We start from the raw sequence: 22,733 nt of genomic DNA, 5'->3' as shown, positions 1-22,733 counted from the left end.
CGAGTAGCGAGCGAGCGTGTGGTTACGGCAGACGTAATCAATCACATGAAATCCAATTTGTCTGTTGTTTTCGCTTGCATCTTTCATTTGTAATGTTGATTCTTCATTAGTTATCCTACTAGTGATCATCGCAAGCGGACACCCCATCGACAGGATCACCCAGCACATAGCGTAGAGCTCGAGACTATCCAAGTCAAATACAGACCAAAAGAACGAAGCTTGTCGTGTTGCCGCTCATCTTCGAGAAGAAAGGAACGAAGAGTACAACTAACATGCTGAGGAGAACCTTGTTGTACGCTTCCTGTGCTGTGCTAGCAGCTGCTCATGGTGAGTACATCAATCATTTTTCAACCCTCAGGTCTGGTAGCTTGATTATAATAGCTGATATGCATTGTTTGTGATGACTACAGCTCACGCACACGAGCATCACAATGTCACTCAGATCGATGAGGGCGTACCCATAGACGGACTCATATACTTGCATGGGGGCCTACAAACCTTCTTATGGGGGATATCGTTCCCTATAGGTATGGTCCTGGGTCTATCAAAGTGAGCTAGCGTCTCCCTCGACCGCTCGCTATAGTAGAAAGGCTGATTTGGTATATTGGGAAAAGGTCGAAATACCACGTACCGCTTCAATCTATAAATACAGGTATGTCACTTCTCATTATGCACGGGACGCATGAGCTGATTGGATGGCGTTATGGCTTAGTACTCTGCTTCGTTGGGATGTACTTTGGTCATCATCATGGTGGAAGACAGTATCCTGAGACTGTGAGCTGTGACTCCATCATGGTAACAAGGGGGAAATGAGCTTAAATGGATATGTACAGGTTCACGGGTTAATGGCTAAGATAATCACATGGGTGTTGGTGTCGGTGAGTTGACTCGACCTTTTACCGTTCAGCTCGCCCAGTAAAATATCGAGTTGTTTGTGATAGCTGACAATCCTCGTTATGAAACATAGCAAGTCGGTCTAGGAATTTTCCTCAAATTGCATATATTGGAGAAAAGCATTAGACCATGGGTAGTTCCCTTTCATTCATTCATAGGTAAAACCTTTCCAGTACTAGGATGGACCCGTAAGTCTCCTGCGCTCTCATATCGTTCCAAACCTCCTAGCCAAGCGTGTACTAATTCTGAGCAATCTTGCTGTGCTTTTAGAAATGCTATTTGGAGTAGTCACTGCGCTGGGATACTGTCGAGGAGGGCATCTGGGTCAATGTGCCGCCCATTATATTATGGGATCAGCGTTTATAGGGTACGCAGCTATCATGGTTATTATGTTGCATGTTGGACATCAGTGGTTGGAAAGGACTGGAAGGAGTCAGGAGATGTTGGATAGTTCTGTTATAATGGTTTGGGTGGGTGTCGCTTTCTTTCCATCGTTGATGGTCTCCTTCTTTCGTCGGCGTGACATAAAATGATGTCCTGATTGTCTGATGTGAATGATTATAGGGCATCATCAACACCTTCACCGAACACCATGGTGGGCCTTGGACGCATAAGGACATGCAACATACCATGATGGTGAGTTGCTCTCTCATGCATTTGATGAACACAGCTAACAAAGGTGAACTCCGCAGGGCGTCCTTTGGTGGGCCGGTGGTATGTTGGGTATATGGTTGAGTAGGAATGGGAAGAGGTCGTTCGTCCCTGCTGTGATGTGAGCTGATTTCAATTCTCGAGACATAGATAATGTAAAGCTGACGCGTGTGCAGTATCATCATGACTGGTTGGGGTATGAGCGCGCACGAACAAGCGTTGATGATCTCGTCGAAGGTGGGTCATCGTAATCATCAAGGGCACAGGGCGAGTTGGAGCTGACCTACTCGTTATACATACATAGATACACGGACTATTCGGATACGCTCTGATCGCCGCTGGGACATTACGACTCATCGAAGTCTGCTTCGTACTCAATGATAAACCTACGCCACCTGGGACAGTCAGGATTTTCCAGCATCTACCGCCATACGTGAGTCAGCTGAATTTCTTAAGAGAATCAAGGGTAGCTGACAGTGTGATCATGATTTAGCTCTTGACTTTAGGAGGGTAAGTGGTCCATCCTATCCGGATTTTATTCAACAACGCTTCATACTGCAGCTGCTGACTTCGCTTCTTCCCGCAGTACCCTCTTCATGTCAGCAACAGACGAGGAGTTGCGAAATGCCGATGGAAAGGGTATAGATCACGTCTCCTACGCCCTCTTCGACTTCTCACTCTCATTCCTCCTATATCTCATTATAACATTCCTGGTCCACCTATACTCCAACTCCGGCAAGAACGCTCAGTTGAACAAGCAGAACGACGTCAATGCGGAGGAGAGGGGATATTCAAAATTGGAGCAGAATGGACATGCCAACGCGGATGATGATGATGGACCTGAAGCGTATGAATTGACGGAGAGGGAAAGTGAGAGTGATGAGGGGAGGAAGGTAGGGGGAGATGAGATTGATTGGATGGATCGTGGGAATGCGGGTGGGAGTGGTGGGGTCAGATTGTAAGAGGAAGAGAGTAGATGTTTATAGACTGTTATGCCATGTACTGTATGTATGTTCGCCCCATTGTATTCTTACTCTTCAACTGACAGTTGGAATCATCACTGACAAACACATCAATACCATACTGAATCCTGCTAGGCATCTCATGTATTCTTACTGACCGTCAGATGCGCACACGGGATATATCCTTCGAATGGAGTCCAATAAGCAGGTGGAATACAAAGAAAGGATGGCCATATAGTCTGCGCTGTGGGCATCGAATAAATCTGGAATTAGCACTCCGCCCTCCTAACTTTGTGTTATGCCTAGTATCCAGATGAATCTGAATTATTTTCTAAACATATACACAAAGGTACTGGTACTAGTATCGACGTCATGTGGGTGTGTACTATAAGGAGTAAAGCCTATAATCGATTTCGCCCCTTGCTGGATCTAGATCCCATTTGACCTTTTGAAAGCTTATTCAGTAAATCTTCAGGAGGTCCTTTGGCTGATTATGGGTCTCATATGATGTATTATGGGATCCCATGGGAAATCAGTTAACAACAGTTTATATACAGTCTCGCCCGAGGTCGTCAATACTGCTGACTCTTCAAATCGTTTTGGCACTACGTCGATATCGCAGACTCGATGCGGGATGAGCGGCAATAAGAATATAACGCTAGATGACCCTTCGCCTCTTCTGACCTACGTGGGTAAATGGGATGGAGATGATCATGAAGGTAGGTCTCCATGTGATCACATCTGACTGTCCTCCCAGTGTGCGCTTGTCATCGATTCATATTGACATCTCACTGATGATTATTGGTCCTACCGACAGGAGACCCATTTATCGACCGATATTCCAATTCCACCTTCCACGCCTCATCCACCCTAGGGGACAGTATGAAGTTCACTTTCAAAGGTAATGGGATATGGCTCTTCGGTGCATTCAGGTCAAAGTGGGTGTTCATCTCCTCTTTGGACTTGGACTGGGAGTATATACACCAAGAACATGTATGCGCTGACGGTAAGTATAGTCACGAATATTATTCCACGTCAATCGACGGATCACCCAAAATCTATAACAACGGTAATCGCCCTGTCGACGTGTTCACGCAGGTCTTATACTCCAACTCGACGTTGGGGCAGGGGAGACATGAGGTGGTTTTGACTAATGAGAGGGGGTATAATGGGACTGACCCAGGCGAGGGGTATGGATGTGAGTCATGCGCTCTCTAGCAGGCCTTCGCCATTTTTGCACATCATGTGTGTGCATAACTGATGGTGATGATGTGGTAGGGTTGGATCTGGATTTCGTCATATATCAGACATCGTAAGTACAATGACTCGTCAGCATATCGTACGCATGTGCGGGATTGTGGCTTACAGCCGTGTTGGGATTAGATCGTCCCCGGAAGGTGGGCAGACGAAGATGGGGGATATGATATTCACGACCGGTACACCGAGGGTTCAGCTTCACTTGTAAGCAATTGCAGTCCGCCAGAATTGAGCAAGCAATGGGCTGATGAAAGATGAAATACCTCAAACAGTCCAACCGGTACACCCCGCCCCATCACCATATCTTCATCATCACCTTCTATTCATCATTACGACACACCTGTCATCAGCTTCTGGATACTAGGAACTATGCTGTTCTACTTGCTCAACGCATAGACCACATTTTGTCATATGCTGTGTGATATAGTAAACGTATTGCTCGATGCGGATGGATCATTGCTGATTGCTTGTGCTTATAGACGATGACAGTCCATCGCTTTAGCTAATGTGTAGCAGGTGCAAAAAATTCGAATCATTACTGTACATATGCTGAATGATGGATGTTTTGGAAAGAGGAATAAGACATCCCCTCATAATCATAACCCGATCTCAGGACAAATAGTTTACAGAAACCTACAGAACTGTAAAATTGAGATTATCCCAGGAACCATTATATTCGACCAACACCTACAACTAAATTAGTTCCAATACCTTGAATTGTCCCGTCCGAATCTATGGAGTGGTCCGCTGAGATCCCATAACCCCTCCTCGGAGATATTCACATACTTGACATAGTTGACATGGCCATTACTCCACGTTATACCCGCCCAATAAGGATATGATGGTTGAGAGTCGACTTGACTCATAAGGTAGTGGAACTCTCGAGCTTGAGTATCGGTCGCGGACTGTGCGTGCGTGATGGTATCTCCGTGACCTAGGTAAACGGTGGAGCAACAGGACTGGGTTGTTGACATGGGCGGGGATGGCAGTCAGTTACTGGGGAGATCTTGGCTTTGACTGCCCTCGGAAGATTCGTGACGATGGGTAGTACTGTGGCTGCTGTTCAATAGCCGCTCTCGAATGACACAGTGGCATAGGGCGGACTTAATACAGTACTTTCAATTTCCCTGCATTGCCTTCCTCGGGACTTGAGGCACGTACCGGTCTTCGAACTCGGAACATACTTGTTGAGCACAAGGGAAGTAAGACTCAAGCTTAAGGTCCGAGTCAGATTAGTAGGGTTCACTACGAATTATGCAAAGGAGATTCATGGTTTCGCTTAGAAGCCATCATCAAAGGACAGTTTCGCCATAACGTCATCACCTATCCAAGAGTTGTATTGGAAATTAGGGCAAAGTCAGAATTGCGATGCCTTTGAGTTCTGTTGAATCTGGTCAAATTCAAATTCACTACTCACTGGGATAGCAAAGTCGCATATTGTGAGCTGCTGAGCGAGCAGAGATTATGAGCGTAGCGACATAAATTGTGTGGGGATCAGAGTGGACAATTATTTGGTTTAATTTTGGGAGCGTGACTTTTCTCAATTAACTTATTTGAAGGACACTGGTATTTTCTGGAAGGACTGTACGCGGGTCCTCACATCCCTGCCGCTCTAGGTGCCTGCGGTACGTCAAAGGAGGAAGAGGCAGTCTGAGTTGACAAGGGTCAGTCTGTTGTTCATCTTCTGCAAGCTACTACAGTACCTCTTTTCTCCCACATCACAGTCGACTGTGAATTTCCGAATCCACTCATTGCCATACAGTATCTTCATACTTCCCTGTCCGCCCAACATAGCGGTCTCCAATCCATTCATTCCCGTGTCTCATACACTGCTAATTCAATGAGCCATTGGCATTGCTATAACGCTCCATACTGTTTCCAAGGGCATAATAATCTTCCGAGTTGTCGGTGTACCGTACTGTCGATTGACCTGATTCATCGGTTAATTTGACTCGGTATCGTCCCTGTGGATTGTCATTCCACTTGAGCCGCATCTGTTGATCGTATTCGCCAGCTTGATTAGCCGTGATGTATCCCATTTGGGGATCGTCATCGGTCTGCGTGTCGGCCAACGTAATTTGGTGTTCTCGCCCTTCAGAGGCAGCTTGGCTTTTGCTCTCTGTTGGGAATCGATGACTAAAAATACTCATATTGTCGCACTTGAGGGGTTGTTTGGAATTCGGTCGGTAAATTGATGAGACGGATCGATTGGGGAATGGGAGCGAGAGATAAGTGAAATACCTTTGCTCGATTATGCGCTTTATAAAGCATGGACCGGAGAGTTCGACTCGAAACTTTCGCCGAGGAGTATTTGCAACACGATTTAGGACTAGTCTAAGTCCAGCTCGAAAGGAAAGATCGACTGGCGATTGCGTCATCGAATTGGGGCGACGACCCACAGAAAGGAGTGGCGTCTGGATTATCAGAAGCGTGTAAACGCGATACTTCGCAGTGTGAGCAAATCACACTACCCGAGGGCCTGGAACCGCGCTCCGTTTGAACACCTAGGCTCAACCAAAGGACATCGGTGATAAGTGGCAAATAGGTCACAACGGCCGCTTTTGCGATATTCGAAGCAATGGGACAACTAAGCATGCATTGAACGAGTTTTCCCAGCCACTTAGCCCTCACTCCTTCCCAAAGATACAAATTGACGAGGTCCAAGTATTGTTTGGTCATGTTGGGAGAAGGGACGCAAGCTTTGGAGTGCTTCTTTGGCTTCGATCTCTGTCAAATTTGCCACTGAAATAACTTGTCTCGATGAATCATCCTCTATTTCAGGAAATATTGAATTAGTTCTAAAGATGAACGCCCAATAAGAGAGCCTAGAATCATCATCGTCCCTACGAAGCCTTGAAAGAGCGTTCAACAGGTCGCGACCTTGTTGTTCAGTGATCCAAGCAGTGTGAGTTAGGGTATTATCATATCCTACATTGAGTCGAATGCTGCTCCCTGGTCGGCGGGTACTTTGGAGCTCATGAGGATAAGATCTTTTCAGCTGCTCTCCGGTCAGCCAGTCGTACTGCCGATTGATTGATGGATAAATAGACCGTGGTGGCGAGTTGTCTTGCATACTGTCAATAGATAATCAGGCCACGGGAACCAGGAAATTGGAAGCTCAAAAAAATCAGTGAAGTGTTGTACTACGTATGTCCCATATATTCCGTCAGACATGAACTTTTCGCCGGTCGTAAAGTGGCAAGCATGGGATCTCAAATACAAAGGTATGGACCCACCAGGCGCACCTCACGGACGCGTGCATTTTACAGTCGTTTCAGTATCGGAGAGTGAATGGGGACTGGCGGAGTTTGAACAGGGTGTGGCAGGGAGTAGCGGGAAGGAAATGGTAATGAGCGAGGAGTGACGGGAAGTCAACGGGTAGTAGTGGGAAGTTAATAGGAATGAGCGGGGAGCAGCAGGGAGTAGCAGGGAGTAGCAGGGAGTAGCAGGGAGTAGCAGGGAGTAGCAGGGAGTAGCAGGAAGTGAATAGGAACCTAAATACTCAGCAATGCTCCTCCATCCTGCAAGACATGCTTGCTGTTTAACGGCCCGTTTGTTCTATTGTTCAAAATTAGACGAAAGGTTGGTCAACTTCGCACAATCACACTGCACAGCATCCGTTCCTCAGCTTCACCCATCCCTTGTTTTCAAGTGTTCATGGCTACTCGCTCTATTCACAGACACACCACATGTAAAGCATGCCGGCTCTTCCAGGCAAGCACCCACTGCGTGGCGAGCTTGTCGGCAACAGGCAAGAAGGTCATCCTCAACTTGTCGCGCGTGCTTGATTGTATTGACATGAGTGGCATGTACTATCCTACCCCGCTCTCCGATCCAGCCTCTCGCACTCAACTTAACCTATGCCAAATACATCTAAGCACGAACAGTATCTGCAAGTGATGTAAGTTTTTCTTCATGGTGCAGCCGATATATCATGGACGTCCCTCGAAGCGGTATTCCCTCAGCCAATCGATCTGGTCAGACAATAACCCCTTTTACAAAGGCACGAGTCCTCCAGGCCCGAACTCACAAGCTCGTTTGCAGCCCGACCCGTTTCTCCGACTGCGCCGATGGAGATATCTATCGGTTGATTCGCAGCATCTGTATCAGCGTCCAGAGTGAATTCGAAGGATTTGACTATCCCTCGGCTAGCATACATACTAAGATCGGCTGGAATGCACCTGGATCTGAATGGATCAAACGAGGCCAAGGGGAAGTGGCAAAGGGCTCATCCACTCTTTCTCATTTTGCCACCCGAATATTCGGCGGTACAATCGGTCCTGGGTATTCTTGCGAATGTGCTCGTTTTCACAGCAGAGATGTGGTTCTTGATGTCCTGTTCAGCATGTGTACTGTATACAGTGCATGAGTGAATAAGAGAGGGGATGAGAGGTAATATGTAAATATTGGATACTGTAAACACCATGTTTACCCTGAACTCATCAGATCCATCCATCCACCTCACACCAACTTTCACCCGACACACCTTGCACATCCTTGGAGGCGATGGATTTCAATCTGGCAATCTTTGCTTCCGACATTCCCCCTCTCTGGTAGAACGTATCTTCTGCGCTTGTTTTTCCAACCCAGGCCGATCCGGTTCGCAAGGCAGTCAGATTGGACCCTTTAGAAGTGTCTACGTCAGTATCAAGCTCGGAATGGAAAGCTAGGGCTCCAGCTTCGGTTAGGTTGTAAAAAGGCACTAGCCGAGATGTGCCAGACCTGATTTTGGCTCTGTAGGGTCGACCTTTAGAGGTAGGTGGTCTAGTATCGTTAGGCCCAAGTACAGGTACATCTTCTCGGTGTTCTCCATCGACTTCATGGGATGAGCCAGTCCCTCCACTTTGAGAGGTTGTGGCTCGTCCTGTATTTGCAACGCGCATCAGCGGGCAGAAGTATTACGAAAGCGACGGAATGGAGGCAATTTACCAGTACCAGATGGTACATATCTACCAGATACCAATTCTTTTGCAGTATATGGAGACCATGGGGATTCAGCGGGGACTTCTTGGTTCCACCTTGTTTGTTGAAGACCGTGGATCAGTGTCTGCCTGTCTCATCAACATGGTTATGAGATAAAAATAAACTTACGTCTCTCTCAAACGCCTGTGCCAATCGTCCATATCGTTGAGCAGGTCGGGTATCTCTCCTTGTTTGTCGAAATCATGGAGCTTTGGGGGCTTCAACCATCCCCATTCGGATGGATTTGAGGGAAGTGGTAGACCACCCTACGCATATTTGATACAGCGGAATCAGCATATCTGTCCTTTACTTTATTACGGTAGGTAGACGTCCTCTGGGGGAACAGAACGACGACGGCCATTTCTTACCTCTGCGATAGATGGATTATCACTGTTTTCATCCTGTGGCGAAGGGTGATTATGGTGATGCTCTGACATTGCGGTAGGTGGTAAGCAGACAGGTTCACGATCGATTTGCTCTCCAAGTCGGGCAAAGGATTGTGATATGAATAAGAAGTGAAGTGTATGGTTCAGTAGGTGAACGAAAGGTCTTATATACCCTTTCGCGGGCTGGATCGATACAACTGACGCGCAGCTTGTCTCGCCACTGCACCCAGAGTGGCAAAGGAGGTGGAAGACAAAAATCATCACAGCGAAACAACGATGAAAGGAGTTACAGGATATGCTGATACGTCATATGGGAGCATGCCTTCGAATTGGCAAACTTAATTCCAATATTGACATGTAATATGTCACAGGTTTCATTTTGAATGTCAAATCAGGAGGTTGACGATTCGGTACATAAGTTATAAATGTCCAAGTGATCTCACCGTATGATTCACCGTCTCTGCCATTTATATTCCCGCTACTTTCCTAAACTCATGGTTCTGTTCCGCCCATTCTCTGAAACTCCACTGTTCAGGGGCAAGCTCTTTGCTCTTCTGTACATCCCTCTTGGCGAGTCTGCAGAGAGTGAAGTCAACTCGTCAGCCAGAGGTATTGTAGCGCTGATATGTTGTGTGGGAGAGATCCCAATCTCGTACACTCACTTCCTGTAGAACAGCTCAAAGTTCAACCACAGCTCCTTATCATTCTTACACCTAAAACCGTCCGAATAGAACTCTTCCCTGGTCAGACCAAGGGTATCGAATTTCGCTTCTGCCACATCGGTGAGGGTCGATGCCATCTCTGAAACTGTCAGGATGTCTGAACAGGCATATATGGTTTTGCCTATCATATATACCTCGATTCAGTAAACATCTCATTATCGAGAGATACTGTAAGACTAGACTTGAACTGAACCTACCGATAAACTTGTCAGGCTCATTCAAAGCTTTCAACACCCACGCTCCGGTCTGCTCAACAGCATATCCAGGAATCGGACAGTCATCAGGAGCGGGCGTAGCTAGCAATAATGTGCCATGTTTGTCTCGCTTGATCTGACCGAATTTGATAGCGTTTGAGAAGTAGTACGAAGTGATCAAATGGGTGGTGGGCAGGGAAGTCGTCCTGATGTATTTTGAGACTGCAAAAAGGGTGCGAGCATATCAACAGAAGGAAGGAGGTCAGGCGAAGAATCGAGCTAGCTCACCGTTCGCTTTGGAATCGAAATGAGGAATACCATCTTCGCCCAGATCGTCCAGCGTCGAATAGACTACATGCTTGAGTTCTGCTTTGATGCATTCGTCGATGGCGTTTTTGGAGTGTTTGTATTCTGTCTCAGAGGCTATGCTGGGGTTGGAGGATGATGCGTAGTATGGTGCCCAGACTGAAGGGTGGGGATCTCACGTCAGCTTATTTGGAATGGATGAGGTACGCAAGTGAGGGTCGTCGAGCAGTCAGGAGAGGAGATGTGAATTGAAGCTCAGATAAATAGACTCACAATCGGCATTGACAAATGCGCCATATGCACCTTTGAGGTATCTTGCATACGATGAGGGATCCTCCATATCCCCTTGAACCACTCGAACACCCAACTTATCGAGCTCTATATCATATCTCGGAAGTCAACCCTCCCTCATATTCATAATGGACAAAATACTTACCTTTTGCACCTTCGCTCGATACATTCCTGGTGATGCCAATCACATCCCACTGACCATCTTTCAGAAGGTATCTACATACCGATTCACCTTGATCACCGGTAGCAGTAAAAACTACGAATTTCTTCTTGTCGCTGGAATGCCCATCGACAATCCCATCTCGAGCTTGAGTGGTCGTTCCGTTTTCTCCTTGCATGTTGAGTATGAATAAATTTGGTCAACCAGTGAAGGTGAAGGTCAAGTCGAAAAGAACAGCAGAGAGGCATAGTCGACTATTTATAAATATTCTCAAGATGCTTGACTAGGGGGCCGGTTATGACTATGACCATATTGATGATTTCTTCTTTTTGACGTACGACCACCCCTTCTTGAGGCTGGTCTCGTGACCCTTTTGGATCTGAATTTTCCCACGGCTAGTGCATATGTATACTTCTGTGTACATGTAATCCAGCGAGATTCTTCTTCCTCAAACAAGCATGATTTGTACCAGTCATTCCTACCTAAGGTTACAAGGTGAGAATCAGCAGCTGACCACTCGGAATTCCACGCAAGTACTCGTACGAAAGTATTCTTCGAGCCGGAAGAATGCCGATCTCCCACGAGGATGTAGCAAGTGGTTCCTGACCAACTCTATTGGAGATCAGTCAGAGTCAGAGGCAGATATGTACAAGGCTTTCACCATAGTTCGCAACGACTTGACTGTCATGCTGTAACATATCGACAAGTCGAACACGCACCATGATACCGAATTGAGCTTGTGCATGTATAGTATCGTATCGTATCTTATCGGACAGGTTATCGTTTCCAACGGGGTCAAAGTCATCCGGGGTAACTCCGAGGTATGTGCGAGGTTGGTAGGTTTGATTACACATATACCGTGCCTGAGTAGGTAATCAGCAGTTGAAGAAGTGGGGCAACGATCTGTCCCGTGAAAATCGCACTCGAAGATGATACATCGTGTTATAGATTGGAATGAGTAATCCACCTTGATGGATGATTTACAATCATTCCCGAGTACCAGGTAATCAACTGGTAGATGACAAAGTGAATCCGTAAGAAACGTTTCCTTTCGTATACTACAACGATTTTAAAAGATATATAAACCATGTCACTTCGACACTTCATTCTTCCTTTTCTTCATCAATTCAACGATCCTCTTCAACTTCGTTCAATACAAGCACTTCGATCCATCAACATCTCTAGATAAAACACTAAACCACCACTCAACATGTCCAACCAAGATAAAACCATCGTCGTCTTTACCGCTACAGGTGCTCAGGGAGGATCAGTAGTTGATGCCTTACTTGAAGGTGGATACAAGGTTATTGGGTTGACTAGGAACGTAGATGGCGCTGGTGCTAAAGGTGAGTATCTCTCCAATCGATTTCCTATGACAGTCTTTCCCTTCCCTTCTACCCGTGTTGAGTATACCTGAGCATCGTTGGATGCTGATGTTGATGCTGATCCTTCGATTTTTGACCTCTAGCCCTCAAAGCCAAAGGCGTTCGAGTAGCTTCTGCAGATATCGCAGATGTCAACAGCTACAAGGAGACTCTCAAAGGCGCATATGGATTATTCATCAATGCTGATTGTGAGTGAGGGACCAATTCACCTCCTTTCCCCGTTCATCTCGATAATTCCCCTAGAACGTCGCCTTCAACCGCTTTCAATATTATGTTGAGCTGACGAGATGCATCATAGTCTGGAACATCTACGCTACCCAGAACTATGATATCGATGCAACCACCAAAGAAGAGTTCCGACAAGCTACAGAAGCTATGAAAGCCGCCAAGGAGGCTGGTGTGAAACACATCGTCTACTCAAGCTTGGACGATAACACTGGATGTCCTCACTGGCAATCCAAGGCTGATGGTGAGTTGGCTGTCCTTAAAGTGGCATATCCTCTCTTGACGTTTCTGATCGTCCTTCCCCCTCAATCTCAAAGTTTCAGGAGGCTAACCCGACATCGCCCTCGTAGCTTCCAAATGGGCCTATGACAACCACATCCCATTCACCAACCTGATTATCACCGCCTACTTTGAGAATATCACATCGTTCAAATTGATTCAAGGGCCGAAGGAAGACGGCTCATACACCTTCGTCCTACCTTTACTGGACGATACCAAGTATTACGGTGTACCTGTTGCTCAGACTGGGTTGTGGGTGAGACAAGCGTTTGATAACCCGGATAAATGGATTGGTAAGTCCCATTTGTCCTACAGGTCACATCCCGGTATCTTCTGGTCGCGAGCAATCTCGCTAACGAACAGATACCATTCATGTCACACAGGCAAGGACCTCTACGCCGTCTCAGGAGAGGAGACCATCTCGGAGATTGCTCAGATCTTCTCTGAAATCAGCGGAAAGAAGGTCGATTCTCTCCACTTGACTTCGGAGGCATTCAATTCCGATGGAATGAAGAAGCAGTTGGGCGAAGAGATGTGGAAGAACTGGCGATTGTTCGTTGAAAAGTGGGTATCAAGCTACACTCTGTCTGTTTCCAGAGTCAATTTCTATGTGCTGACAGCGCCTTCGTCACTCGTCTAGACGAATCACCAGAGATGTCAAAGCTTCTCAGGCTCTGGCTCCTGGTGCACCTGATTTCAGGACTTGGGCAAAGAACGATAAAGGGATTAAAGAGCTTTTGAACTTCTAGGGAGTTCCTCTCTTCCGCGTTGTCTTCCGACGATTGAAAGTATAGGCACATGTACATAAGATACTGAGGCTGCGTTTGTAAGGTGGGACGTGACATGCAGAGTTTGTAAGATATCCCCACCCTTCTACTATGGACTTTCGTGTCTGGGATGCGCGTATCTTTCTTTATAGGTCAGTAATCTTCTTGTCAATCTGTCAGCAAAACAAGTGCGACACTGACCTCATGTTGGCAGGTCACTCTGACTTTCCAACGGGTGATCTGAAGAACGCAATGTCATTTGATAATCTGTTATTCAGACCTGAGGTACGTGCTGCTATGCCCCAGATCTGCCACATTGGTGCGTAGGTGCATTACGACTCATCCTACCCGGATGCCCGATTGACTTTCCCTTGTTACACAAATACAAAGATGCTAACATGTGTGTGATACATCGTGCTTGGCGTGACCCACGACATACATGCTTACATGCTAACAATGTTTTTGACAAGCAGCTAACAATGTTTTTGACAAGCGATCAAGGCGCTGCTGATATGACTAATATGATTACACTGCCTTTGGAATCAACAAGTAACATAGTAATCCTTTGGATCTGATTGGATCTCCCCCACTCGTACCCGTTCATTGATGCATCAAGATATAAGAAGGTCATGTTAAACCCATCACATAATCTCTCTCCCACTCTTTCCTTTATCAACAACTACGGTCTGGTACACTGACTATATACTAAACCTTCCTGCTTATACTTTTCGCAAGATATGATGGCAGTCATCAAATCGCACCCCTTACCTGCTCACCCTGAAGGATCCCCATTCCTCTCTCAAGAGTTTCAAAAGATTATGGAAGGAATGAAGAGGAAAGCTGAAGTAGAAAAACCAGTGAGTGGAACCTTCCATCCTCATCATACTGCCTTGATATGGATCAATCACTCAGGGAGTTCCTGAACATGATTGAACCTACCCCATGTCAACACGTTAGGTTGTGAGCTGACACTATCCGTTTTTCTTCTTGGAACAGGTGAAATGGCAAGAACACTGGCAATGGGAGATGTCCAACGTGCATCTCTTCTTGATTCAAATGATCGAGCGGGCATACCTGGTGAGTCTATTCTCAACGCATGACTTCACTCCTACAGTTATAGGCCCTACATCGTCACGAAGAAACGGTGACTGATCACCCCTCCTTTGACTTCAGTACGCTCCATACGCTGTCGAGCAGAACGATCTCCCCAATTTCCTGGGATACGCCGAAATCAGTTTCTTCCAAGTTTATAGCCATCACTCCGCTGAAGGTGTGTATCTCCCCTCTTTCACCATTGTACCGGACTGTGCCCAAAGTATTTCAAAAGCGGTGCTGACAACCATCTGGTCACAGAGGAATTCGTCTTCCCAACATTCGTCAAACACTCCAAGAACGAAATCTGGTCTCAAAACGTCGCAGAGCATCATACATTCGACCAAGCCCTGGATGCTACCTGGCTATACATCAGAGCATGCCAAGAGAAACTACCTGTAAATGGTAAAAAGCGGGTCAAATCTCCCGTACCACCTCCGTCCAAGGATCTGGTAAATTCGATCGACCTAAAGTCATTCGTCCACCTGGACTTCGAACGGCCATTCGACGTTGAGGAATTTAGAAGACATATCGAGGGTTTCATCGTTCCGCTCGTGCAGCATTTAGGGAGTGAGATTGAAACGCTCACTCCGGAGTTGATGGATAGTGTGGGGGCTGAGGGGGATAGGGAAGTGAGGAAGTGGTTGGATGGGCACTTGAAGGAGTATGATCCGGCTTGGTTTTTGTGTTCGGCTTTTGGTGAGTTTGTACGGTCACATTCTGTGGGAAAGATTTGGGCAAATGGCTGATATCGAGGAGAATATGGTAGCTTCCGTACCTATCAGTCTTTGTAAACAGATGATCCAACTACCATTCTTGGTCAGACGGGTACTCGTACCTGTAAGTCATCTCCTTTTCTTCACTCATCCTATCACTGATAGGTCGAGTGAGCAAGATCTATAGCTGATATGTGGATTTTGTCGGATTAGTTCATGCTCGCACCGAAACATAAAGGATATTGGCTGTACGCACCACACCCAGAGGTACGTACGATCCCGATATATCATCTAAGAGGCGACTAGTCGTAGTCGATGGGTGAATCAGACTGACATCTTTTTTCTCCTATAGAATCTCACTTTCAAAGGGACAGCTTAGCCTCCTTTTCTACGACTCACCGTCATCCTCACATTTCACCGTCCGGATTATGCATACCTTAGACGGTATAACGGATGGACCCCACCTGAGGGGAGTTACCACCCAGCAAACATTTTAGCTCGAACGCTAATCGATATACTAAACATGCATTCTATCATCTATTATACGATCATACTAACTCCATCACTAACCCCATGTATGATCTACTTATCAATCCCCGAATCATCACAGCAAGAGAAGAACCCCTTCTTCTTGGGTTTCTTCTCCGCCGTCGATGTTTTAGCTGGTGAACCGTTCTCTGCTGTCTTGGCGGGCGCCGGCGTACCATCCACCGCTGGGGTGGGTTTCTCCGCGTTTGCCTGGGCGGGGGCAGAGGTCGAAGTGGCTTTGTCGGTGGGTTCGCCAGCTACTTTATCGACGGAGTATCCGTTGGAGGTTTCTGGGACGGACTTGGCGGCGTCGGTGGTGGTAGCAGCAGGGGCGCTATGGATAATATAACACGTAAGTAAGTGAATTTATCTTCCGACCAGGATGGATAATGAATACGCTTACGCTTGTTTTCCTTTGACGAAGGTTCCCACAAAGTTGGCAAAGTACTATCACACGCAGCATCACATCAGCAATTTATCTTGTATACCCACAGGACTGGACTGCGAATTTGAACCAGTTACTCACTTTACCTTGGTATTCGGCGACAGCTAGATCGTTCGCAGTAGGTTTCAAACTTCCATCTGAACCTGCCACGGTGGATGCGCCGTATGGTGAACTACCTTGCATGGCGTCGACGGCTCCGACTAATGGGTTGGAGTAGGCTAGAGATGTGGTGCGATGTCAGCTTTAGAAGAGGTGGAATGAAAGGGAAGAGACGGTGACTTACCGATTGGTACGTACGCCACTGATCATGATAGAAATTGCGGGTTAGTGGATTTCAAAGCTGATGATACTGAGTTGATCTTGGACTTACTACCGTCTATAGGAGAAGGGATTATCAGCATGAAGAAGCATATTGAAGCAATGAGCGAAAGGATGACTTACGATGAGCGAAGAATGGGAAAGTGGTGGTGTAGGTGGACTATGGAAAGGGAGGATGATCCGACGGTTAGTCTATATCTCGCGGAAAGTCAACATCTCCTTTGAAGGGGTCTTTCGCTCACCTCGTGACCACTATGTTGACCAGCAGCAGAAGTGAACATAGTAACGAATTTACCTACCAACCCGCCGGTAGCCCACAATTGACCTGTCTGGTCGAAGAAGTTGTCGACTTGAGAAGGGAGTCGACCGTATCTGGATCGCATCAAACCGATGTGTAAGGGCAAGGTTTCCGTCACAGGAGAAAGGAAGAAAGGCAAGGACATACCTCGTAGGAGCACCTAGAATCAAACCATCCACCTCCTTGAGATCATTAGGCGTGATAGCAGGGTATTTCGCCTGGAGGGAAGTGTTGGCGTACATCTTTTGAAGGACTTCATGGGGGAGTGTTTCCTTGCTAATGAAACCATCATCATCGGACCAGTCCTGCAATATGGATAGGCAAGAGAAGAGAGGGGAAGTTGAACATACATCACATAGGGCTTGACGATCGCTCCGGTCGATTCGACCCCTTTTATAACCTCTGCGGCGAGGGCGTCGATGTGGCCGTAGGTTGAGTAGAAAGCTACCGCGATGACTGGTTTGGTTGACCTGGAATACAAGGAGATATGTCAGCATTACAACATTCCAAGATCATTTGGCAAGGCAAGAGGTGAGTGAGTTGTGGCCCGGCCTGTCAGAGGGTGTAGTGATGATGAGGCGAGAGATACTGACATGATTGAATTGCTTTGCTTAACTCGAAGTTCAATGATTGGAAGATATACACGATGATGTTATACACAAGAGAGAAGAGTAGACGAGTGTCGTTGAACTGATCAAGATATATCGATCGAGTTTGCGGTCAGATCTACGTCGAATCTATCACTGGCATATGGATATGATTATCAACCTCAATCCGTCTGGCGGTGCTTCCAAAATCATCGAGAACATTTACTCTACCAGTGATGATGCTGACCAATATTTGGTTCGGTACCTTTTGCTTTGTTCTTAGGCATGGTTAGTCCCTTTGTGTTTGATCCGGAATTACCGGATTGGGATTTTATTTCGCAGAAGACGCGACTTTCCGCCGGGTTTGGGTCGATCCTTTCAGCCATCAGAATGGAAATCATCCTTTCCGGCGGAGAGATGGTTTGCCGCATACAGCCAGACAAACGCATTGGGATGAGATGGAAAATCACTGGGACCCATTAGGTAAGCTTGGGTGGTAGAGGGGGTATATAAGTTGGATCTCTTCAGAGTCTCGGCAACTGTTCTTCTCCTCTCTTCAGAATAACATATATTGCATACTTATCGATACCATCCTCTTACTTGAGATCAACCCCACTATACAGAAATCAAGTCAAAATGTGAGTGTTCATGTTCAACTTGGCGGTGAACTTGGGGAACACGCTAATGAATGTATGACGGTTGACAGGTCAACCCAACCCATCATCGCTGTCGTCTTCTACTCCACTTACGGACACATCGGTGCCCTCGCTGAAAAGGTCATTGAGGGTGCTAAATCCACCGGTGCCATCGTCAAGCCTTACTTCATGTGAGCAATCTCGCCACTCCACTGTACATGACATGATACTGATGTTTTGTACTGCATCGTAGTGAGGAGACCCTCCCTAAGGAAGTGCTTGAGAAGATGTACGCCGGTGGATCTTTGAACCCCAAATACCCCCTTGCTACCCCCGAAGCCCTTAAGGAGGCTGATGGTATCATCATTGGTGCCCCTACTCGGTGAGTAGCGTTTCATTTCTGCTGGCTTCCATAATAAGACCCCCGTGAGGATTGCTGCTGATTATGAGTGCATGCAGATACGGTCGAGTACCCGCTCAAGTCTCAGCCTTGTTCGACAGAACTGGTGGACTCTGGGCTACCGGTGGACTGGTCGGTAAATTCGTGAGTTCTGTTCTGTTCTGTTCTGACTGTCTCTTCAATTCGTCGATACTATGTTTCATATGCTGATATCAGTATATCGTTTGTGTGTGTAGGTATCAATGTTCACCTCAACCGCAGGCCAACACTCAGGACACGAAACCACCATCACCACCACCTTCCCCTTCTTCGCGCACCACGGTTTGGTCTATGTGCCCATCGGATACTCCAACCCCCTTGTTGGTGGAGTCGACTCTGTCCAGGGTGGTTCGCCTTACGGTGCTTCCACTGTTGCTGCTTCCGATGGGCACTTGCAACCTACCGAGAGCGATTTGGCCGTTGCTGAACACCAGGGCAAGGTGAGTGACAAACATCCCTTATACCCGTACCCTCTGGTATACAATGCTGATATATTTGATTACTGGACAGTACTTCTCAAACTTCGTTGCTACCTACGTTAAAGGTAAGAACGCCGCTTAAGGTGGTTAAGTCAAGACGTACTGGCATAAGAGCATAGATATCATATCATGGGGTAGATATTATAGATAGATGTATATGAATATTGTAAAGCAGCATACATAGTCCAGCAGCACACCTCAGAGGCTAGTCAATGTACTCTGCTCTACTATCATCCTGCCAGATGCATGCGTACCAAGCAAAAAGCTGGAAAAAATGTTAGGCGAAAACTGAGGATGTGGAGGAGATCATCGTATGACACGATGTGACGTACATGTGATCGTCGATAAAGCGTACTTGAGCGGTGATCGAATCTCATCTAGATATCAGGCATCACCATCACTGTGACTTACTACTCCAAACATAAGTTCAGTAGCGATGAACTTGAGATCAATACTGTCCATCCCATTGACACTATCTTCAATCCTCACCCAGCGAATATCAGGTGTATTACCTAACTCTGTGTCTACGTCTTTGAGAATTAGAACAGCAACTACGATGGTACTCGATCCAACCAAGTTGAACGGTACGTCGACGTCCCCAACCTCATGAATGTAGTCACTTGTGAGACTGGTGCTTGTACGAGTATGCATCCAGTACGCTAACCATACATGGCTTCTCTTCTAGTGCTCCATGCACCCCTCCAACCGCATACGAAAGAAGGCGATTCGACGCATCCCACCGGATTTCAGAGGGATGGGTATTGTTGGGGCAATGAGCAGGATCCGGGGAATCATTTTATCGGAGGGGTAGTTACGAAGGAGTTTTTGGATTATAGTAGAGATCAGGGTGAGTGCATAGCGACCTGTCGACTTGTGTATCTAGATATCTGAAGAGGAGCAGACATATGAATATACACCCATGGAAAGGTGGGCATAATCCGACTGACTGCAGAAAATGGAATTGCGAGGAGCGCAGGTCGATAGTGATGGTGATGGTGAATATAGATGTATAGGCAGAAATAGATGTATAGACAGAAAAGGTACTAACAAACCATGTTCCTAGGAAACGACCTCATAACTCAGCGACCTGGGTTTCCAGGTTTGAAAGACGGTTGTAGATGGTGTTTATGTGTGAATCGGTAAGCAATCCTCTATATGCCTTCTCCTCGTCTTTCCCTTCGCGAGTACCACGCATCATCATTGCGAATACGACTTCCCACTTCTGTTGCGAAACCCCTAGCTGCAGCTGATCTCTGGCGTGTTTACAGATGGAAAGAAGCAATGATGGCGTCTGAGAAAGTGGGCGAGAGGGTCGTACCTCGGTGAGTTACTTTTATCTCCTCACACACGTACATAGTTGCTGATTCGGATATATGTGAGGTCGGTAGGGTCGACCTATCTTCGACGGCTTTGAATGCTCTCAAGAAAGTCAGTATTGAAGATCTGAAGAAGTACGAGTACAAGCCTTAGTACTCGATTTGTACATATGTCACACATGTAGCGTTACTTATTCCATGAATCGGATAGCATCATATCGATTCCACACGCATGGTTGACACAGGTTGCATCGGTGGTAACGGTGACACAACCACCATCACAAGTACTATACATAGATCATACATACCCTGAATCTTCCTATACCTATACAACCATACAAACCTACCAGATACTCATCCCCTGCGCTTGACCAAGTGCCAAAAGCTTACTAAGCATCGCGACCTGTTCCTCCGTCACTCCCCCGTACCCAGCCGTCTCAACCATCTTCTTGATAACTCCCATAAGCTGCTGGGGGGTATCCACATGCAACTCAGTCATAGCCTGCTTCATCACCTTCTCTTGATCCTCCTCATCCCTCGGTGGAATAGGTACATCCTCAATCGGTAAAAACAAATCTTCCTCCACATCCTCTGCCATCGTACTTATTGGTGTCTCTCCTTCGAGGTCGGGAGCGGTCTGATCTTTCGATGATTTCCTCTTACCTTTTCTATTCCCTTTTTTGGTGGTAGTGGAAGCGACGAATGGGGAGTTGATATCTTCGTCGTCATCTGAAAATTCCCCTTCGGAATCTGACCCGTCCTCTCCATCTCGTTTGGGCGAGGAGGGAGGTATGAAATCCAGATCGTCCGCGTCGTTATCGTCGATGGTGAAGAGATCGTGGAATGGTAAGTCTATTCCATCACTTGGCGAGACAGAATCGATGGTCATGGGTGTATCTTCTGCGATGGGGAACGAAGATGGTCCAGCTATGGTGGGCAGAGGTGTAGGTGTAGGGATATCTTTCGGTAATTCCAGGCCTGCACCAAGAACAACTTTTCTCAATGCTTCCACTCTATAGACAATGCATGTCATTAGCTCACAATGATAGGTATTGGGTAAAGTCTCACTCACTCCTGCTCAAGCTTCTTGCAATGAGCACGTAGTTGCTCGAAAGCCTCGTCTCGATCTTTCAGCTTGTCCGCTATATTTCCGAAGAACTCTTTCTTCTTCTTTCTGGATTCTTGAGCTAGCCATCCCAATCAAGATCATCAGCTTGCGAATTCTCTGCTTTGTACTTGATTTCGCGATGATATATCAGACTCACCAGCCACCCTATTCCTAGCTCTTCGCCTAGCTAACAGCTCTTCCCTCGGCATATTCTTTCTCCCGCCTTTACCAGTCGGAGGTAATGGCCATTGAGGTAACCCTTCGCCATTTTCGCCTTCTCCTTCCCCTAGTTTCGATAGATCATCACCCTTATACCTCTTCGATGTCCCATGTCCATTAGATTCGAAGCTCTCATCTCCTGTATTTGTCCCATTATCGTCCAAGACCGATGCACTTCTCTTCCTACCGCTACTCGTACTTGTCGGTTTGCCATTGGGTAGTCCGTGGCCCAGCGACCTCTGCGAGAATGATGATGACGGGTCGGTAGTGACAGATGCGGCAGCCGCTTGAGCTAGTGTGTTCGCTTCGAGTCCAGTCCAGTTGGGTAATCCACCTAATAACCCATCATTCCTCCAGAACCTTGATGCATTACTTGATGAATCGTTGTTATTGCTGACAGCCTGGAAGAGAGCATCGTACGAAGCTGCTTCTGCGCCTGGATTAGCCGTATGAGTATCATTGATTGACGAGACGTTTTCCAGCGCATCTTTAATAGCTTGAAGCTGGTTCTGCTGGTCGTTCTGCACCACAGCAGGCTGCTGGTGGGGTTGAGGTTGATTTTGGTTTTGGTTGATCAGGTGCTGGAATGGATTTATAGGTGGAGGATGAACAGGTGGTCTTGATATTCTTCCTGATCTAGTTTGCTGGGCGGGTGTATCGGGGATGTTTGAGCCAGAGAGTAGTTGGGTGTATAGGCTGACTTGACGATGTTGTTTCTTCGCGTTGTACTCTGCGATTAGTTGGACGACCGCAGGGTTGGACAGGAAGACGGACATTGCGTCTGCTACGTCTGATGTCTTGTCCTAGCGAAGAGTCCGGCATCAGCGACTATCACTAGGATATCCACACGATATAAGATAAGGTTGAGGACGAAAGAGCGTTCACACACCTGTAAAGCTGGATCTATCATATCCATCGGTACATCTCCCCTATTACCTGCCCTCTTCTTGCCTTGACCAGCTACGGACGAAGCTGCTGCTACCAACGCGTCTAATCCTCCCATCGTTGGATCTGTGTTCTTTCCCATCTCACTGGGTGTCGGTGTGCTGTGGTGCTGTAAGGGCAATGTTGATTATGTGATCTTCTTGATTTGTATGGATTAGTAGCTACCA

At 46.9% G+C, this 22,733-nt stretch overlaps 10 protein-coding genes across 10 annotated transcripts; 6 read left to right on the top strand and 4 right to left on the bottom strand.

The window, feature by feature from the left end:
* Positions 1-272: 272 nt before the first annotated feature.
* I302_104871 (uncharacterized protein) lies at positions 273-2,507 on the top strand (the record flags this gene model as incomplete). Its single annotated transcript, XM_019195628.1, has 13 exons — positions 273-327; positions 411-549; positions 615-652; positions 713-774; positions 834-878; positions 968-1,082; positions 1,165-1,364; positions 1,459-1,530; positions 1,587-1,666; positions 1,722-1,782; positions 1,850-1,978; positions 2,039-2,055; positions 2,132-2,507. The coding sequence occupies 13 exons, from the start codon at positions 273-275 to the stop codon at positions 2,505-2,507; spliced, it is 1,389 nt and encodes a 462-aa protein (XP_019042451.1).
* A 634-nt stretch (positions 2,508-3,141) lies between these two features.
* Positions 3,142-3,972, top strand: I302_104870 (uncharacterized protein; the record flags this gene model as incomplete). The annotated part of the gene is made up of 5 exons (XM_019195629.1): positions 3,142-3,226; positions 3,325-3,445; positions 3,524-3,705; positions 3,786-3,819; positions 3,891-3,972. 5 exons carry the CDS (start codon positions 3,142-3,144, stop codon positions 3,970-3,972), a joined length of 504 nt encoding a protein of 167 aa, XP_019042452.1.
* Positions 3,973-8,206: 4,234 nt separating this feature from the next.
* Positions 8,207-9,163, bottom strand: I302_104869 (uncharacterized protein; the record flags this gene model as incomplete). Its single annotated transcript, XM_019195631.1, has 4 exons — positions 8,207-8,628; positions 8,694-8,782; positions 8,856-8,992; positions 9,095-9,163. 4 exons carry the CDS (start codon positions 9,161-9,163, stop codon positions 8,207-8,209), a joined length of 717 nt encoding a protein of 238 aa, XP_019042454.1.
* A 416-nt stretch (positions 9,164-9,579) lies between these two features.
* On the bottom strand, positions 9,580-10,963 carry I302_104868 (uncharacterized protein; the record flags this gene model as incomplete). Its single annotated transcript, XM_019195632.1, has 6 exons — positions 9,580-9,688; positions 9,775-9,955; positions 10,032-10,250; positions 10,317-10,493; positions 10,608-10,712; positions 10,771-10,963. 6 exons carry the CDS (start codon positions 10,961-10,963, stop codon positions 9,580-9,582), a joined length of 984 nt encoding a protein of 327 aa, XP_019042455.1.
* Positions 10,964-11,995: 1,032 nt separating this feature from the next.
* I302_104867 (uncharacterized protein) lies at positions 11,996-13,423 on the top strand (the record flags this gene model as incomplete). Its single annotated transcript, XM_019195633.1, has 6 exons — positions 11,996-12,131; positions 12,254-12,358; positions 12,469-12,639; positions 12,746-12,967; positions 13,058-13,238; positions 13,315-13,423. 6 exons carry the CDS (start codon positions 11,996-11,998, stop codon positions 13,421-13,423), a joined length of 924 nt encoding a protein of 307 aa, XP_019042456.1.
* A 758-nt stretch (positions 13,424-14,181) lies between these two features.
* I302_104866 (uncharacterized protein) lies at positions 14,182-15,628 on the top strand (the record flags this gene model as incomplete). The annotated part of the gene is made up of 7 exons (XM_019195634.1): positions 14,182-14,298; positions 14,438-14,518; positions 14,615-14,711; positions 14,795-15,232; positions 15,303-15,373; positions 15,463-15,516; positions 15,602-15,628. 7 exons carry the CDS (start codon positions 14,182-14,184, stop codon positions 15,626-15,628), a joined length of 885 nt encoding a protein of 294 aa, XP_019042457.1.
* A 203-nt stretch (positions 15,629-15,831) lies between these two features.
* I302_104865 (NAD(P)H:quinone oxidoreductase, type IV) lies at positions 15,832-17,588 on the bottom strand (the record flags this gene model as incomplete). The annotated part of the gene is made up of 10 exons (XM_065869952.1): positions 15,832-16,111; positions 16,181-16,224; positions 16,304-16,440; positions 16,506-16,523; positions 16,593-16,598; positions 16,664-16,700; positions 16,783-16,912; positions 16,986-17,114; positions 17,189-17,308; positions 17,569-17,588. 10 exons carry the CDS (start codon positions 17,586-17,588, stop codon positions 15,832-15,834), a joined length of 921 nt encoding a protein of 306 aa, XP_065726024.1.
* A 529-nt stretch (positions 17,589-18,117) lies between these two features.
* I302_104864 (NAD(P)H:quinone oxidoreductase, type IV) lies at positions 18,118-19,060 on the top strand (the record flags this gene model as incomplete). The annotated part of the gene is made up of 5 exons (XM_019195636.1): positions 18,118-18,251; positions 18,314-18,442; positions 18,520-18,604; positions 18,697-18,939; positions 19,010-19,060. 5 exons carry the CDS (start codon positions 18,118-18,120, stop codon positions 19,058-19,060), a joined length of 642 nt encoding a protein of 213 aa, XP_019042459.1.
* Positions 19,061-19,414: 354 nt separating this feature from the next.
* On the top strand, positions 19,415-20,448 carry I302_104863 (uncharacterized protein; the record flags this gene model as incomplete). Its single annotated transcript, XM_019195637.2, has 5 exons — positions 19,415-19,562; positions 19,664-19,825; positions 20,042-20,117; positions 20,247-20,300; positions 20,367-20,448. The coding sequence occupies 5 exons, from the start codon at positions 19,415-19,417 to the stop codon at positions 20,446-20,448; spliced, it is 522 nt and encodes a 173-aa protein (XP_019042460.2).
* A 189-nt stretch (positions 20,449-20,637) lies between these two features.
* On the bottom strand, positions 20,638-22,648 carry I302_104862 (uncharacterized protein; the record flags this gene model as incomplete). The annotated part of the gene is made up of 4 exons (XM_065869951.1): positions 20,638-21,307; positions 21,367-21,481; positions 21,560-22,424; positions 22,511-22,648. The coding sequence occupies 4 exons, from the start codon at positions 22,646-22,648 to the stop codon at positions 20,638-20,640; spliced, it is 1,788 nt and encodes a 595-aa protein (XP_065726023.1).
* Positions 22,649-22,733: the final 85 nt, after the last annotated feature.

Source organism: Kwoniella bestiolae, chromosome 3 (assembly GCF_000512585.2).
Source record: "Kwoniella bestiolae CBS 10118 chromosome 3, complete sequence".
NCBI classification, from domain to species: Eukaryota; Fungi; Basidiomycota; class Tremellomycetes; order Tremellales; family Cryptococcaceae; genus Kwoniella; species Kwoniella bestiolae.
Note: the sequence above shows the minus strand (reverse complement) of the source record. Positions and strands in the feature narration are given on the sequence as shown.